The sequence below is a fragment of the Rattus norvegicus genome, chromosome 2, assembly GCF_021556685.1.
Source record: "Rattus norvegicus strain SHRSP/BbbUtx chromosome 2, alternate assembly SHRSP_T2T, whole genome shotgun sequence".
Taxonomy (NCBI): domain Eukaryota; kingdom Metazoa; phylum Chordata; class Mammalia; order Rodentia; family Muridae; genus Rattus; species Rattus norvegicus.
The window spans coordinates 162464485-162481455 of record NC_141535.1 but is presented as its reverse complement, the minus strand read 5'-3'; the positions used below and the strand labels follow the sequence as shown (position 1 = coordinate 162481455).

General features: G+C 42.0%; 1 protein-coding gene across 2 annotated transcripts in view; it reads left to right on the top strand.

The window, feature by feature from the left end:
- Positions 1–1490: 1490 nt before the first annotated feature.
- The window catches only part of Golim4 (golgi integral membrane protein 4), a 79427-nt gene continuing 63946 nt past the window's right edge, over positions 1491–16971 (top strand). For both annotated transcript variants that reach the window (NM_001399469.1, NM_001399468.1), the window contains 1 exon segment: positions 1491–2321. In NM_001399469.1, coding sequence (NP_001386398.1) covers positions 2135–2321 — 187 coding nt within the window. In that variant the 5' untranslated portion in view covers positions 1491–2134.

Sequence of the window (16971 nt, the reverse complement as noted above, 5' to 3'; positions counted from 1 at the left end):
CACACATTGATTACATGTTTAAACAGAGTAATGGTCGTTTTCTACAGAAGACAAAGACAGAAAGGGTTAGATTCTGATAGATTCTCCTGCTGTGAGCAAGTATCTTTTTTATAAGACCTAAAAGGTCTTATACAACTATTATTGTCATATTGGTCAAATTCAGTTTCTTTGTTTCCAACATGTAAATTGAATGTCCTGGCTAAGCATCAGTGTTAGAGCATTTTGAACAATAAAATGTGATTTTTATTAGGTAAGTGCCTATACCACCAGTCTTGCTTATTTTTCATAGTGAGAGAAATGCCCCAGTCTGCCTGTGTGACTTCTGTTAACCTAGGGTTTCAGGGCTGATCTCAAACATTCAGCACAGGGAGTGTCTTGAAAATGTATCTGGTTTAAACAGTTTTCCTTCATTTTAAACCCTCACTCCCCATAATTAATGGTGGTGACTAAAACCCAGGCAAGGTATCACAAGAATTATGTAGAATGAAATATGCAGAATGAGATAAGTGCCACTGCACAACTGCTACTTTTCTGAAATAATTTATTTCCCTTAGAATTCAGGTCAAGAAGAGAAACAAAATTATCATTTATGCATAACCTCAATTCCACACACACCCTTATTACATGGAAGAAACAAATGCACTGTGGATTTCTTTGAAGTGGTTTGGCGTTGTTATGCTTGTCAAACCTTTTGTTAAACGTAGTGGGTTTTGTTGGCCCTGAAAATGTAATTTAAAAATGTAACTGATGTTTTCCTGCCACCATTAAGAGAAATACACACTGGAAAATGAATGCATACTCATTTCAGCCTGTAAGAGTTGTTTTTAAATTATTCCATTTGCAGCCTGAGGAAACATGAGATCATTTCTTTCCCTCTGCCAACAAAGTGATTTCCCCACCCCAAGTAGACAGTCAAGTGAGCTTCAGGGTCCCATCTTACTTCCTACTATCTTTGGTAAGCTTGCACAAAGCCTACAACCTCTAATGGGACAAGACTCAGTAGGCAGCCCTTGAGGGAATGTGCAAAGAACATAGTGTTCATAACCTGAGCTCATTATACTGGCTAAGAAATGAGCAGAGCTAAGCAGAGTGCATGCATGGCTGATTTGCGGTTGTTGGTGTGCACATTAGCACTGTACTCTTGCTCCACGTGCATTCCAAGTCCTGGGACATACATGCACACACAAGCGCACACGTGCGCAATGATCACCAAGCCTCAGGCCAGGACAAGTCCCTAGCCTCACCCACCCAATCCCCAACCGGTCTCCTCCACCTCTCCGCACCCATCCGGGCTCCACTTAGGCGCACCCAGGCGCCAGGCGGCCGCGAGCGGCCCACGGAGCCCAGAGCCTGCCCGGAGCTGAGAGGGAAGGCGCGGCCCGGGGCGGGACGGACAAAGCTGGCGTCCAATGGAGCCCAGCATTAGCTCCTCGAAAGGAGGGAGCGGCAGCTTGCGCGGGCCCAATGAGCGGGGAGCCCGAGTGGGACTTCCTCCCGGAATCCCGTTGGCCATGATAGCGGGGCCGTGGGTGACACGTAAGTTGGGTGGGAGGTGGCGGGCGGCTGGAGCTGCCAGATCAGTGACACCAGCCCACCGCCCCCCTTAAGCAGACTAGACCAACCAGTCCCCATCTCTTTACCATCCCGGGGGACCGTACGTGGGGACTCCTCTGGGAGCCAGCTCCTTTTGTTGGGCGCGCGTCCCCTACCAGTGGTAGCGACAAAGTCCAGCCGCGGGAGCCGGCGCGAGGGGCGGGGTCTGACGGTGGGGACAGCGAGGCCAAAAAGTGGGGAGTAGGGAAAGCTGAGCCGGCGGCGCGCGGGGACCGGTAGCGAAGGCAGCGGGCTCTAAAGTATGCAAAGGGACTCCACGCGGGCCCAGCCACTCACGGACATCGGACATCGCAGAAGTTTGGTGGCTGCTGGCTGGGTGGCGTCGATGACCTGGAGCCCCACCGCTCGCGGGGGCTGAGCAGCCGCCACTTCCCCTCTGGTCCGGCTTTTGTGTCTCGCGTCTTCTGCTCATGCTGTGTTCGGCTACTTCTCGCGGTGGCCGCTGCTGAGCTGTCCGACACAGCCGAGGACCGAGGACACGACGGCTCCCGCAGCCGCAGCGCGGGGCGCAGGAGGGACTATGGGAAACGGGATGTGCTCCCGAAAGCAGAAGCGGATCTTCCAGACGCTGCTGCTACTCACGGTGGTCTTCGGCTTCCTCTATGGCGCGATGCTCTACTTGGAACTGCAGACGCAGCTGCGCAAAGCCGAGGCAGTGGCGCTCAAGTACCAGCAGCACCAGGACTCACTCTCTGCTCAATTGCAAGGTACAGTTAAGGGGAAGCGCAGCCAACTTCTCGCTGAGCTGGTGCTAGGGCTGGAAAAGTAGCTTGGTGTACAATTGGCTTTGCAGGTACCACCCATTGACCTTCTGATACATCTCTGGAAGCCGCCCAGGGGATGTTGGCTTCTGAGTGTGTGTGGGGGAGATAATATGCCGGTTTTCCTGCTCCCTCCCAGGAGCTACCTTTGAAATCCACAGCACCAGCGTGTAGTCCTGCCTGGGGTTTGATGGGTGCATACAACATACCCGAAGCACTTGTCAAAGGCCCAACTGCTATCTAGGGAAGCAGCCCTTCCGCTACATCTGCCAATCCCTTCCCAAGAGGCAAGCCTTGGTTTGTAGACATAAAGAGTTGTGCAGACATTTCCTAACCCGTGTTCTTTATAAAGGGGGTAAAAAAACAAAAAGGCTATCCACTAGTGGCTCATGAGTGGGACCTGCAAACTTGTGTTGTTTTTATTGCTTTTGTTATGCTTGCTCATTTAGTAGTTAACTTGAGAAATGTTAGGTGTGATGGAAAAGTCTACTGGACTGCTGATTATCCTACAGATAATTATCTTTTAAAAAGACCTGTCTTTAACAGAAGTGACAGCTCATTCTGGTAAGGTTACAGAGCAAGAGGAACACTCCTCCATTATATAAGCAAACTTATATAGCTAATATAAAAATCAATATAGTGATTCCTCATAAAGTTGGAAGTGGATCTACCTCCAGATCCAACTAAACCACAAAAAAAAAAAAAAAAAAAAAAAAAAAAAAAAAAAAAAAAAAAAAAAGACCTGTCTTCCCAGGGAAGCCTTTGTTTAGCTGATCCTTAGAGCCCCGTGTGTTTTACGAGTTTTAGAGTTAGCTTTAAGAAGTCAAAAAGAAGAAACATAAAATTTCACTTTGCCAGCCACAGAAGACTGAACTTGTGCAAGATGCTCGCAGCTTGTATCCTTCCATGTTAAGACTCACATTGTGAGTTTCTATAGTCCAGATAATTTGTGTGTGAGTGCATGTAAACACTTTGTGATTTCGTTAAGGATTTTCTCATCGTATGTATTTTTTTTATAAATAAATTTACCTGTTCTGCTGGTTTGTTTTCAATACTCACAAAACTCCCTCTCCAGTACAAAGCAAGTGAGAAATAAAAAGTCCTACCTAAAGGCTGACCACCCTTGTAGTGTATGGCTTATTCAATCATCCTGGACAGAAATAAGCCGAGGGGGGCGGGTGTTTCTGACAGTGGATGGGCATACAAATATAAAACAGATCCCTTTGCTTTGATCCAGCTATTCAGGCATCTTCTAGGAAGGCATTTAAGATGGGAGAAAATGATATGTAATTATTTGCTTGGTCTGATTTGTTCGTCCCAACTTAGAAGAAAAGAAAGTATTTTTAGCTTCTTGGTGCTGCCTGGCTCCAGCCAATGAAAATATGTGGCTGGGCTTCCTTCAAATGGAAAGCTTGTTTTTGATAGTTTCATATTTTAAAAAAAGTTTAAAGTATGAAAATTGTCTATGAGCTGTTGGTATGAGAATGGTGGATACTTGCTTATTTATTTAGAAAATCAATCCTACCTCATGAGATTCAGTGTGTTTGTTTGTGCATATGTTGACTTGTCCCCATGTGCACATGTGAGGGCCAGAGATTTATTCTCTCTCTCTTTCTTTCTTTCTTTCTTTCTTTCTTTCTTTCTTTCTTTCTTTCTTACTTTCTAGATTTGTTTATTTATTTTATGAGTACACAGACACACCATAAGAGGGCATGGAATCCCATTACAGATGGTTGTGATCCACCATGTAGTTGCTGGGACTTCAACTCAGAACCTTTGGAAGAACAGTTAGGGCTCTTAACCACTGAGCCATCTCTTCAGCCTGAGGTTTCCTTCCTTAATCTAGTCTCTCTATTTTGTTTTCCTGAGATGGGGTCTCTAACCGAGCTTAAAGTTGACTAATCAGTTAACACCTGGGATTGGTGTGTTTGTGTGTGTGTGTGTGTGTGTGTGTGTGTGTGTGTGTGTGTGTGTGTGTACCAGTGTTTGTTTTTCACTGTCCACCTTATTTCTTGAGACAGGCTCACTCAGTTCCAGCTTTGATCTCATTGTTTCAGCCAAACTGTCACAATGTCTGACCAGTGAGCTCCAAGGATGTTCTGTTTTCACCCAGCATCCCCCAGAACCCAGACTGCAGGCACACACCACTATAGCTGGGTTCTTACACGGGTCCTGGGAATCCAAACTGAGGTCTGCAAGCTTGCACAGCAAGCAAGCACTTGCCTGGCTGAGCTGTTGAGCCATAGCCACTGAGCCCCTGAAATGTTACTTAACTGTTGCTTTGGCCTTGCAACAGTTGCAATGATTGGGTAGGAGGAATTAGTCCACGAACTGGCTAAAGTTTCTGCCTCTTTTCAAAACAGCATTCAGGATTGCCTCTAGAAACATTCATACACATGTCTGCATGCTGTTTAATAAGAAGCATTTTCTACAGGTATGCAGCTTTTGTCTTTCCTTCCCCGGGACAGATGGTATTTTACCTTGCGGTGCCACACACCACCTTCATAGGCGAGATTTCAGAGGGTCTCATTTCATTCTTTTTAAAAATTATTCATTAAGTTGGTTTTGATATGTATGTCTACATGCGGGTGTTCATCAGTGTGGAAGTCATAGATTGATGTCATATGTCTCTTCTCATTTGCTTGCCACCTGTACATTTTGAGATGATGCCTTTCACTGAACCTGAGGGTTATTGATTCAGGCTAGGCTGGCTGGCTTTGCCCACCTGCCTGTCTCTCCTCCACAGCCATGGGGTTATAGAGCAAACTGTAGATCTGCAGTCTACTTTACTGCCAGCACCTGAAACCCACCCTCCCTCCCCTCTCCATCCCTCTCTCCCTCCCTCCCTCCCTCCCTCTCTCCATCCCTCCCCCTTCTCTCCCTCTCTCCTTTCCTTCCTCCTTAGTCCTTTGTTTAAGACTTGCTTAGTGGGGTTGGGATTTAGCACAGTGGTAGATCGCTTGCCTAGCAAGCAGCAAGCTATGGGTTTGGTCCTCAGCTCCGAATAAAGACTTGCTTAGCTACGTGAGGCAGATCTGTTAACTTGACTTAGATAAAGGTCAGAGTTAATTTTGAGTGGCCTTCTTTTAAAACATGACTCTTGGGAAAGTTGAAGTGACTGTATCTGTATCAAATGGCACTCATGCGTTAAGGGAGCATAGTTAAGCTCTCTTCGTTTGAAGTATAAACTGTACTCCAGGGTCCTTTGAATGGAGGCTGCCTTTCTTTGTACACTAGTCCCATAATTGGAGCTGGAGAATGACGTGGAAAGGTTCACAGACCAGATGACCTTCTCCACAAAAATCCATGACAGTATCTTCTGCATCTATCTATATAGCTATATATCTTACCTTATCTCACCTTATCCTATCTATCTATCTATCTAACTATCTATCTATCTATTTATCTATCTTCTATCAATAATCTATATATCTATCATTAATCTGTGTATCTATCAAGAATCTATGTATTGAGCAACCATACCAACCATAAGTATACCAAAGACTGGTGCAGAGATCACATGCTGCTGGCAGAAGTCGGAACTACCTTTGTCCAGTACAGTGTTTATTTAACATTTCAACGTTCTCTTGCAGCTTTCAAGTGAGCCACATGCCGTCCTGTCCAGCAAGCAACCTGCCTCTGGCTAGCCTGCCCGTTTGGAGCACCTTGCAGCTCCCACATCAATTAAATCCCATCTGTGGGGGTGGAGCCCAGGCTTCACCTAGCGATCTTTAATGCTCCCTAGGTGATTCCAGGAGCAGCCCTGGTTAAGAACCCTGGTTCTCTAATCTTAATGCTAAGCCACTTCAAACATCCTCTTTACATGCTTGGCCCCAAGGGTGTTTTCATCTCTTATCCTGGGCATGTGATTAAAAGCAGACTGGTTTCTGGACTGTGTTTCAAATTCTGGTTCTGCAACTTTTTGTGTGAAGTTGGGCCTAATTTTTTCTTATTTATAAAGTGGAGATAAGAGTGACTCATTGCATCAGGGTTGTTCTAAGTATGAATCAAAATAATACCCACAGTATGCTTAGCACAAACAAGGACTACGGTATGATTGTGTGATGGTCTGATTCATCCTCTGAGGTAGAAAATCTATATCTTTTCTCTTCCTGGCTTGGTCCTAGGTTCTGTGTTGAGATTGGCTAAGTTCTTTGACAGTTGTACACCGTCCTTTGTTTCTAAGCAAGCATTAGGAAAATAGATAAACTGACATAAGCCAGTGCACTTTACCCTGGATAAAGAAAAGCTCTTCCTTGACAACTTAAACACAGAATTAGAGTTTGGTTACTGATTAACCCCTCTGTGTCACATAGATTATGAGAGGTGTGCAGCTTCTGAGCTAATGACGGTGTATATGAAGGTCTGGAATAAGGCGGAGCTAGCACGTGTTGAAGAATATTAACTGTACTCTGCAGAAAACCTGTTCCCTGTTATGACCGTGCTCACCACATACCACTGAAGAAGAGTTATACAATGTTTTATATGCTCCAAATTCAAACAAGGATGTTGTAATTATTTAGAAGAAAGGAGTTTTATGTAAAAGCTCCATTTGTTATTTAAGCTTGCTGCCACCAGGACAAAATCCTAGCCTGACCAGAAAGGTATTGTGCTGTGGCCTTTCTGTTTTCCAAAGGTCCTAATTTGCTTTAAAATAAAAGTCTTTCAGTTCAAGCTCAGACTCTGATATATAAAGAGATGTGCTTACTGAGAGAGTGTGTGACACTGACACTATTCCTTGATACTAGCTAGGACTAGTATTGAGGCAGAGGGCATTCACCTGTTGTGCTTTCTCCTAGCTCTGTGATCTTGGATGTAAAGTTAGTTAACCTCTCATGGCACTGTTGCTTCTCATATAGATTTCAGGTTAATTGTCTTATAGGTTTTCATGTGTCCCAGTGTTTAATGTGCTGTGCAAGATGAATGGAGCTTGCATTTAGATTAACTATGGAGGCTTCCGTGCAGCAGAGTTCTTCACTGGCGTCCATAATTCATTCTTTACATGTGCAAAATGGACAGTGGATTTTGTAGGTATACTCTTTTCCATGTGCCAGCTTAAGACTTGTAACATCAATTGAACATTGCCTTCAAATAGCCATCCGTATTGATGTGTATCTTAAAATTAAAAAGAGATGCTTCTTTAAAAATGCTCATGTGGTTTAAATGTGAAATTTGCCCCTTGGGCCTATGTATTTGACCAGTTGATTGTCATGTGGTAGTGTGGTTGTCAGAAGGTTGTGAAGTTTCTAGGAAGTGGTGCCTTACTAGAAGTGGGCCGCTGTGAGGAATGGGTGAAGGGATAGCTCCTTCTGCTTTCAGGGGTGCTCTATGGTTTGTGGAGTGTAAGGAGTCCCAGTCTCACTGTTCATCACTGTGCCTACCTGAACATGATAGCCTGTGCTTTCCCTAATGGAGAGACTAATAAATCCCTCCTCCATTATGCTGGGTCTGTGAAGCCTTTTGTTAGGGCAACAAGGAAAACAGTTGGTAGCTGTTGATAGTTAACATAAAAAAGTCATTCCCTAATTAAATGATAAAAGCTTATAAATACCTCTTGCAGCTCCAAGTAAAGAATTCGGTCCCATGTAAAAGATGGGTACAAGAAAAGATGGGTGATTGTTGTATCAGCCATCACCACTCTGGGATAAGAGAAGCACCGGTTGAGTATGTCAAAATCATTCATGACATAGAGAACCTCTAGTGTGAGCTTCAGAGAGGTAGGAAACCTCTCCTTGACTTTGCTTAGTTTTCTTTCTTTGCAAAGAACATTGTTCTCTAGCCACTGGCCGAAAGAACCCAAAATTTAGGGAAATGAGGACTGGAGATGAACTGAACGTGAAGTGGGTCAAAAATCAGTGTTGAGAGGAACCACAGGGGAGAGACTGGAAAGGGATTTGTAGTGGCTGGTGAATGATCAGCATTATCGTTCCCGCTTAGAATTGCATGTTCTTAAGAAAGACAAAAAGAGGGTTAGGGAGCCACAGGCAATGGGGAAGGGAGAGTGTGCCTTGAGGTGAAAGGTGACATGAAGGCCACTCTGGTAGGACTCACCTGAGTCCAGAACATTAGACAGGCAGTTCTTTAGGACACTGGGCAATGGCTGATGGATGCGTTGGGCTTCGTCTCACTGAGCTGCCTCTTATTCTATGTGTTTGGTGTGACTACTCCAAGTTTAAATGGCACAGTTTCAGAACTTAGTGTCCAGTTTTGCTGAAACTTTATGGCCCTCTTGTTATCTTACTTTTTCTTACTTTCATTTCTTTTGTTCTCTTTTCTTCTTTCTTTCTTTCTTCCTTTCTTTTTGCTATCTGTCTCTCTCTCTCTCTCTTTTTTTTGATCCTATTTTAGGGAAGAAAAATACATAACGACATCTTATACAACAGAAACTTAGGGTTATTGCTTTTCATTTAGACCAAAAAGTGCTTGTATTCTATCGTGGAGGAGAAAACATATTTGTGACGTTTGCTGCGAGGTGGTGTGTAGAATTCATAGACTTGTTTAAAGTGAAAGTTCTGTATGTCTATCATACATGGTCAAAGAAAAAGGGCAAACCTCTTTTGTTCTGAGAATAAATTTGTTCTGGTAGAATTTTGGAGTCTATTTTCTACAACTACTGGTACTTAATAACCTTTATTGAGGGCCCTGGATGCTGACCATCTCTTCAGACTTAAGGAACAGTCTGGGGTTTGCAGGAATAAGCATTTTGCCAAGTCAAGATGGGGTCTATTGAGACAAAGTGTGGAACCCCAGTGTAACTTCCTGTCTTCCATGACCTTAGTGCTTCACATAATGACATAAATGTGTTCCGAGAAAGTCAGATTCAAAGGAGGACTTTAATAAAAATTAGACTAAGAAGTAAGTAATTAGACTATGAGGATTCAAACAAAAATTAGATCAAAATGTAAGTTGTCGACATCTGTGGCAGTGTCTCAGGGTTTTGGACATGGGCTGGCACAAGATGAGTTGATTTTTAGATGAAGCAGATGCTACCTGAAATAACACTGAATCACATGATATAAAACTTAACGATCCCTACTCAAGGCTTTGTGGACAAGTCAAGGAGAAACTCTTGGTTAGACTTTTTCCACAAATGTTTCACAAAAAGAAGACAACTTCAGGCAAATTTCAATATAGATTTGGTTTATTATCTATCATCTTGTTAAACAATCAATCGTCATTCGTTAATGTAGCCCATATCACTATTTACATATACAAGGCAGTCAGTAAAGTTTTCTTTTAAGAAGTCTGCTGTAGAGGAAGAGAAACACTTAGTAACTGTCTTTACTTGACAGGTGTTGACTGGGCTGGCGAGACCTCAAGTTAGGCAGTCTGCAGGCTTGAGGTTTAGGAATGCACTAACTGGTCAGATCTGATGGGAACATCAAATTTGCAATTCCCTACATTTCAAGATGGATAATTCACTCACCATGTGGTTGAAGCTGAGCCCAGAGCCAAATACCAGTTTGCGTTGTGAGAAGGCAGCATTCTCCCTTGGCCTGTGGTTCTTGAAGGCCAGAATCAGGCCCTTTTCAGTTTCAACTATAATTGTATTGCTATTTTTAAACAATGCTATATGCTTCCAAGTGGAATGTTTATGGTCTTTGTCTTCATTGGCCCATGAATGCTTAGACTGAAACCTTGTCTGCTAGTCATTTCCCTTACTAATAAGCCTTTGCTAAATGGACTCATAGCCTACAGGGACAAGCCTATGAGATAAATTGCTTTGTGACCGTCTGACATTTAGAAAATATTGCTTTAACTATTTTTCACACATGAAATGACACAGTGTGGGAGTGAGTGGGAACCCTGAAAGTTGTGGTGTCATTGTGAAGGATAGGCACTGTAAAGCATTTGAATGATGTAATTTGCTTCCCTTTGAGGATAAATGAATCAAAAAATTAGAATCACTTTAGTGGACTCGAATACTCCATCTTCTAGATTTCATTTTACTTAACGTGCTTTTTTTTTTAATCGAGGTTTTTGTTACAAACCACAAAACCTTTTATAAATAATGGTCTTCACAAGAGCTTTGGCATTGCTTATAAGCTCTCTTAAGTATAGGTGCAATGCTAAAATAAATATAAACAGATTACAGTTGGACAGATGATAATTATTTGGTTACTTAACTTTGAATGCAGCAATTTATCTTGTTTACATTAGGGGGTTTTATGTTATAAACATAGTTTCAGTGATACTGATTGAACTGTCCAGCCATGTTGTGTATGTTTGTGTTGAGTGGGTAAATGTGTACATGTCTGGCTGTATGTACAGGTCAGATGCCACCACTGTAATCCACTTTAAGAAAAAATTGTATGTGACGTGTGCTTACTCGTGTCTATGTGTATGTTCATGTCTGAGTGCTGGGACACACATGCCAGAATGTGCAAGGACAGGTCATAGGACTATCCTGGGTATCAGTCTGTAAGTTCTATCTTATTTAGACAGTGTCTCTTGTTTTATCATGCGTTACAATAAGCTTGTTGGCCGTCAGACTTCTAGGGATTCTCCTGTTTCTGACTCTAGCTCACTAACAAGAACACTAGGATTACAGATAGGAGCTATAGCATCCGGCTTCATGTGGATTCCAGAGAATCCAACGAAGTACTTGAGGCTCGTGGGCCCATTACTTTCATCCTCTGAGGCATCTCATCCTTGACTGATTTGCTTGCATGGGTTTTGGGGATCAAACTCTGGTCTTCATGAATGTTATAAACTGAGTCATAAATCCAGCTCCAATCACTCAAGCTTTTCCTCAACACTGAGAATGGTAAGTAGACTTGAAGATCCATTTAGAGGTCCAGATGATGGTGTAAAACAAAGTAATATTGATGTCAAGAATCACTTTTATTCATGCAAGTGTGCCACCTATACAACTTCCACAAAGCAATCCTTCTTTTTGTATAAATGAGTTATGGCTCAAAATTCAAAAATCCCAAGTCTAGTCTCAGTGTGGATGAGGCTCCTTAGGTGTCCTTTGATACAGATTTTTAATGTAACTCTTCATGTTTACTCTCCCTTTTCTTTGGAGCTTGTCCTGTATTTCAAAATTATTTATTCACTTTGTGTGTGTGTGTGTGTGTGTGTGTGTGTGTGTGTGTGTGTGTGTGTTCCAGAATGTGTGTCAATATACCATATATGTACATGAGCCAGGAGAATGTGTCATTTCCAGTGGGGTGGGAGATAAAGATTGTTGTAAGCTGCAATATAGGTGCTAGGAACCAAACATGGGTCTTCTGTAAGAGCAACAAGGCTCTTAAGAACTGAGACATATTTCCAACCATGATGCTATCGTTTTTATTTTATAATTATTTGGCTGTCTAGAGAGACCAAAAGTCTTCAACCCATCAAGTCTTGAGTTTCTTTTATTAGCTATCCATCTCTCAATTTACCTTTTTCCTACTACATGCCACATATCATACTACAAAAAAAGAAACCCAGTGACATTTTTGGTATTTTTTTTTCTAGGAATTCTCTTTAATTGGATCACTCAATTCATTTGGCATTTTTTACTCTCAATATACCTACAAGTGACTGGGGATCACATAGCTACATGGAAATGTGGGCAGTGATGAAATTTCTGTGCTACGTCATTTCAAATTTCCAGTGAACTTTTTCTTACCTTTTAAAAAAGTCCATCCATCCATGCATCCATCCATCTATGCATCCATCCATCCATCCATCCATCCATCCATCCATCCATCCATCCATAGATTGTCTTAAATTTCAAAATTCTCTAAACCATGTGATCCAAACTAGCATTCCTATTAATGTATACAGCTCTAAGAACATTCTGACATTTGTATTTATTTTATTTTTGAGCAGTGGTCTTATAATATAGTCATTACTAGCCTTGGTCTCACTATGAAGACTAGATTCAACTCAAACTCAGGCTTCTGACTCCCAGATGCTGGGCTCAAAGGCATGCATCATCATGTTTAGTCTTCTGCCTTTAGATTTTTATGGTGGCACCCTCCTATGAAACCTGAATTAATTATTTTTCTGTAGAGCACAGCATCCCCAAACTAAATCGGCTCCAAAAGGCAGTCATGGCCGCAGGGTTTCTATAGCAAGTAAGTGAGTGGCCACAGCAGAGTTGGTAAGCAGGACTTGAGTCATCTCAGAACTTCACAAGAATTGAGAGCTGCTTCAGGTTTGCTTGGGTTGTCTGGAAGGCTTTGGAAGATTCTCTTCCAGTCTTGTGCTCATCCAGGCCTGTTTACTGGGCTATTTTAAAACATAATAGCAAGAAGGAAATCTGAGCCACCCATGACATGTGTGGTATGGTAAAAAGACAGGCAAAATTAAGGGTATACAGAAGAAAGCAAAAACACTTTACCATGAATTCTAGTTTTTGTTTCCTCCTGGGCTGAGGGTCAGAAACTTCCACACAGCCAAGGAAGTCAAGCCTGCTTCCCTGTTCCCTGTTAAAAGAGATACCGCCAGCCAGGATGTTGTAAACAACAGAAGAATCATGTTGTTTAGAGCTAGAATGCTTGTGACCTGTAAGTGTAATGTATCCACACACCTTCCCTTATCCGTCGTTCTAAATAATGTGCCTCGCAAAGCTACATTTACCCAAAGGAAATGCATTATGGGAAATAAATAAACTCCTTCTTACGTTTGTACTTAATTTCTGAACTTCACTTAATATTTAAACCATAGTGTGGGTAACATCCTTTGAGCCGTGTTAACTGAAGCCACAGAGTCCCATATCTGGCTATTGTAAAGGTGACAATATGTGACACTGTTAAGAAGCCTGGAACAACACTGGAGTGCACACTGTCCTTTCCTTTGTGCATGAGTTGCTCAGTGCTGGCTGGTCCTTACATCTAAACCATGTAAGAGCCCTTATTTCTGCTTGAAAAGCTTGGTCACTTTATTCATCCTTCTCTCTGATTTGTCCTGAAATTCTGTCCTGTGACATTAGTCAAAACTTTATTTGAATGAGGGTTCCTGTAGGCAGAGTTACCTGCAGAATGCTCGCTGTGTGTCCCCCAAGTACAAAAGATGAAAGAGGGGGTGTTTCAATACCAGAAAGATCTCGGAAGCCATTCCTCATCATTTTTCTCAATTCTGTTAGTCTGAAATAGACGATGGAGGTCTGTTTCCAGTCAAGGGAACATGGCTGCAGGATGCAGATAACAGGAAATGGGGTCCATCGGGAGCTAGCATAATGTGAGATTTATTTGATTATTGCTATTGTTGTTATTTGACAGTATCATTAAAACCAAAGCCATCACAGGATGGTATATATGGAGTTCTGGGATTACCTGACATAGTAGTTTTATAAAAATATTTTAATATGTGCTACAGTGTGATTTTTAATTAAATTTGAATCGTATTAGCAGTAAGTGGGCACTGAAATCTCATTTTTGAGGCAACTATTTAATGTTTAGACCATTCAATCTTGGAAAATGAAAACTATGTGATTGCTTAAAGTGCAGATACAGGACATAGGTTTTTGCAGTAACCAATAAAGGGGAAGGCATCTCACACCTGGACAGCTTTAAAGTTCCTTGTGAATATTCACCACAACCAAATGTGACTGGATCCCTTAGACAGTAGAGAGGAAAGCAGTCATTGAATAGGGTTTTCCTGTGTTTCTGTCTTATGAATTACAGTCCTCACTGAAGATCTCATTTGATAGAAGCTCTTTATAGAGTTTGCTGTGCTTAGAAAGGGAAGTTTGAATTTTTAAATTGCATGACGGGTCATTTCAGTTTGTTTATTCAGTCCTAATTTGAAAGTCAAGTTAAACATTTTGCTATAAAGTGTCTTACATAATATTAACAAAACCAAAACTTCAGCCTAAAAGCATATTGGGGAAAAGTCATTTGATGTTTTCTGGATAGTTATAATTCTAAGTTCATCGTTTTCTCATTCTTATAAATGTGTCTTCATAATTTAGAGTGTGTGAGGTAAGTGTTTCTTGTTTCCATTTGACCTCCATTGGACTTTCTAAATATATTCTCTTCTTTTTCTGCTCTCAGCTCTGCTGAAGTGTATTAACTCTTCTTATCTGGTTCATATGTGGCATGTCCTCTATCTAAAAGCACTTTGCATTTTACATCATCGCATATTATAGTGGATTTCAGTATAGCATTTTAATAAACAGAAAGTTATATTTCAGGTCTGGGGAAACGGCTGAATGAATAAAGTGCTTGCTGTATAAGTCTAATGACTTGGAGTTCAGATCCTCAGCACTCACTTAAAAAGCCAGATGCAGTGTTACAGGATTGCAACCTCATAGCTGGATAGGCAGGCATAAGAGAGTCCCTGGGGCTTGCAGGACCACCAGTCAGCCAATTAGCCAGCTCCGGGTTCAGTGAGAGACTCTGTCTCAAAAAGTAAGGTGAAGAACCACAGAGGCTCATACCAAATATCTTTGGCCTCTACATGTACATACACTCAGGAAGACACACACACACACACACACACACACACACACACACACACACACACACACACCCCTCTATGATATTTGAGAAATGAGAAGAGAGTATTTTTGTTAAAAGCTGTGTGGGGCCATATTCCAGACAAGACTCAAGGAGAGTTGTACTCTATTCAGTGAGAAGCTGCTGTTCAATTTCTGTAGAATCTCCTATTCTCCTCCCATCAAATAGCACTGTGTGTGTCATATTGTTGCTATGATACCAGCTGACACCGCCCTATGACTTGCTGTGTGGTTTTAACGTGGATCACCCAGGTTCCTCTGGGTATGTAATCTTTATTCTCTTCTGTGTTCCAGAGGTTGAAATTGGGGAAAAAAATCCTCTTCATGCTCAGTAATATTGTATTGAGATTAGGTAGTGAGGCTTTTAGAGAAACTGACATATGGTATTTTTCTTCTTAGCTCTGTATTTGGCTGGGGTCCATCTGGCTTAAGCTCCACGATGCTCTGTTTTGTCGAAAGTGTCCAAGAAAAAAGTCGCAGTTAGCTCTCTGAGATGACGGTATTTAGGAATGCATGTGAGATCTTGTATGTAAATTCCAAGGAGCCAAGTCACCTGAAGATCCAACAATAAGTACACTGTGAATGGGGCTTTGAGGGTAAGCTGAACCTTTATAAAGAAAGTCTGTTTTGTTTTTACCTTTGGCCTCCAGATCGTCTCAGAACACCTCCTATTTCAAAACAGCTTGCCTAAGACCATGGTGAGCTCCTGACTTGTAGCCTTCTCTCCCTTAAGGTAGTATCTGTCAGAATCCATGAACTGTCTGAAAACTCATGTCAGTTCTCTATAGGTTCCTTTGTTTCAGACAGAAACCAGTGTTTCAGTCAAACACTGAAAGCATCAGTGACATAAAGAACGTTAAATCCTACTGCTTTAGGGCAAATTCCTCCTTCTCAGGTTTTTCAAGTGCATCTTAGAATTTTACCATCTTTGTGTCCTGCCCAGGAACATGTTAGAGATGGCCTCCCGGAGCCCAAGTCTATAATGGATGGTTAATGCTAACTTTTAATACCCAGAGCCTTAGCCACCTAACTGCCATTTCCAGTTAAATGAGAATCCTGATTAGAAATTTACATGGCATCTAATGAATTGGCTGCCTAGAATTGATTAATAATAGTTCAGTAATACTAATATATAATAAATAATAAGATAATAAAAATCAGTAACTGCTTAGTAAATTAATAACAATAATAAGTGATAATAAAAGAATTGAACTTTTCTGAAAATCTTATTCTTTCAAGTGATGTTACTTGACTTGAAAATAAGCCCATGTCATTACTATTACTATTTTAAATTTAGGAAAATTGCAAACACACAGCAAGATACAGACAAGTTTAAAATGGATATGCAGGCTGCCTAATTTATAACACAGGTTTCTTACTAATCTAATCAATCCTGTTTTTAACACTCCTGCATCCTGGAGCTAAAACTGAACTCTTAATAATTTTCCCAGAATGGGTTGGATTCCTAGCTTGTACCCTCTGAGAGCATGTAAATTTCTCTGATTCTACCAGGGTTAAGAATATTCACAGCGTGAGGTATGGCAGAACACACCTATACTTAACGCCAATATTGACCAGGCTAAGGCAGGAGTGTTATGAGTTACATAGTGATCTCACCTGGAGCTAAGGGGTCCTTGGAGACCCCTTTCCATTCCTATTAGCTGTGTGCTCGGGTAGTGCTGATGGCTACTCCGGCTACCAACAAGACCTCACTGCCATGGTCTTTTGCTTCTCGTCTCATCTTTTCATTGCTTTGCTGGGGATCCCACATGTCCTCTAGGATATAAGCCTGCTTCCTAAGGACCAGATGCTAGGACAGGAAGGGTGACCGCCCCTGTGGTGTACTCATCTTCACTATCCTTTCCCTCCTCCTCCAGTACATTCTTCTTGACCCAGAACTTACAGGCTTAGACCGTTCTTTAAAAGAAATGAGTGGCCTGCTCTATCCCTCAGCCTTATTTTAAGATGGGGTCCTTCACTGAACCCAGAGCTAGGAAGGTAATCAGGAAGCTTTAGCAGTTCTCCTGCCTTCGCTTTCCACAGAGCTTGGGCTCAGGTGCTGGGCCATGTGTGGCTTTTCAAGTGGGTACTGGAATCTGGTCTCAATGCCTACTGCTGGCATCAAAAACACTCTGACCATTG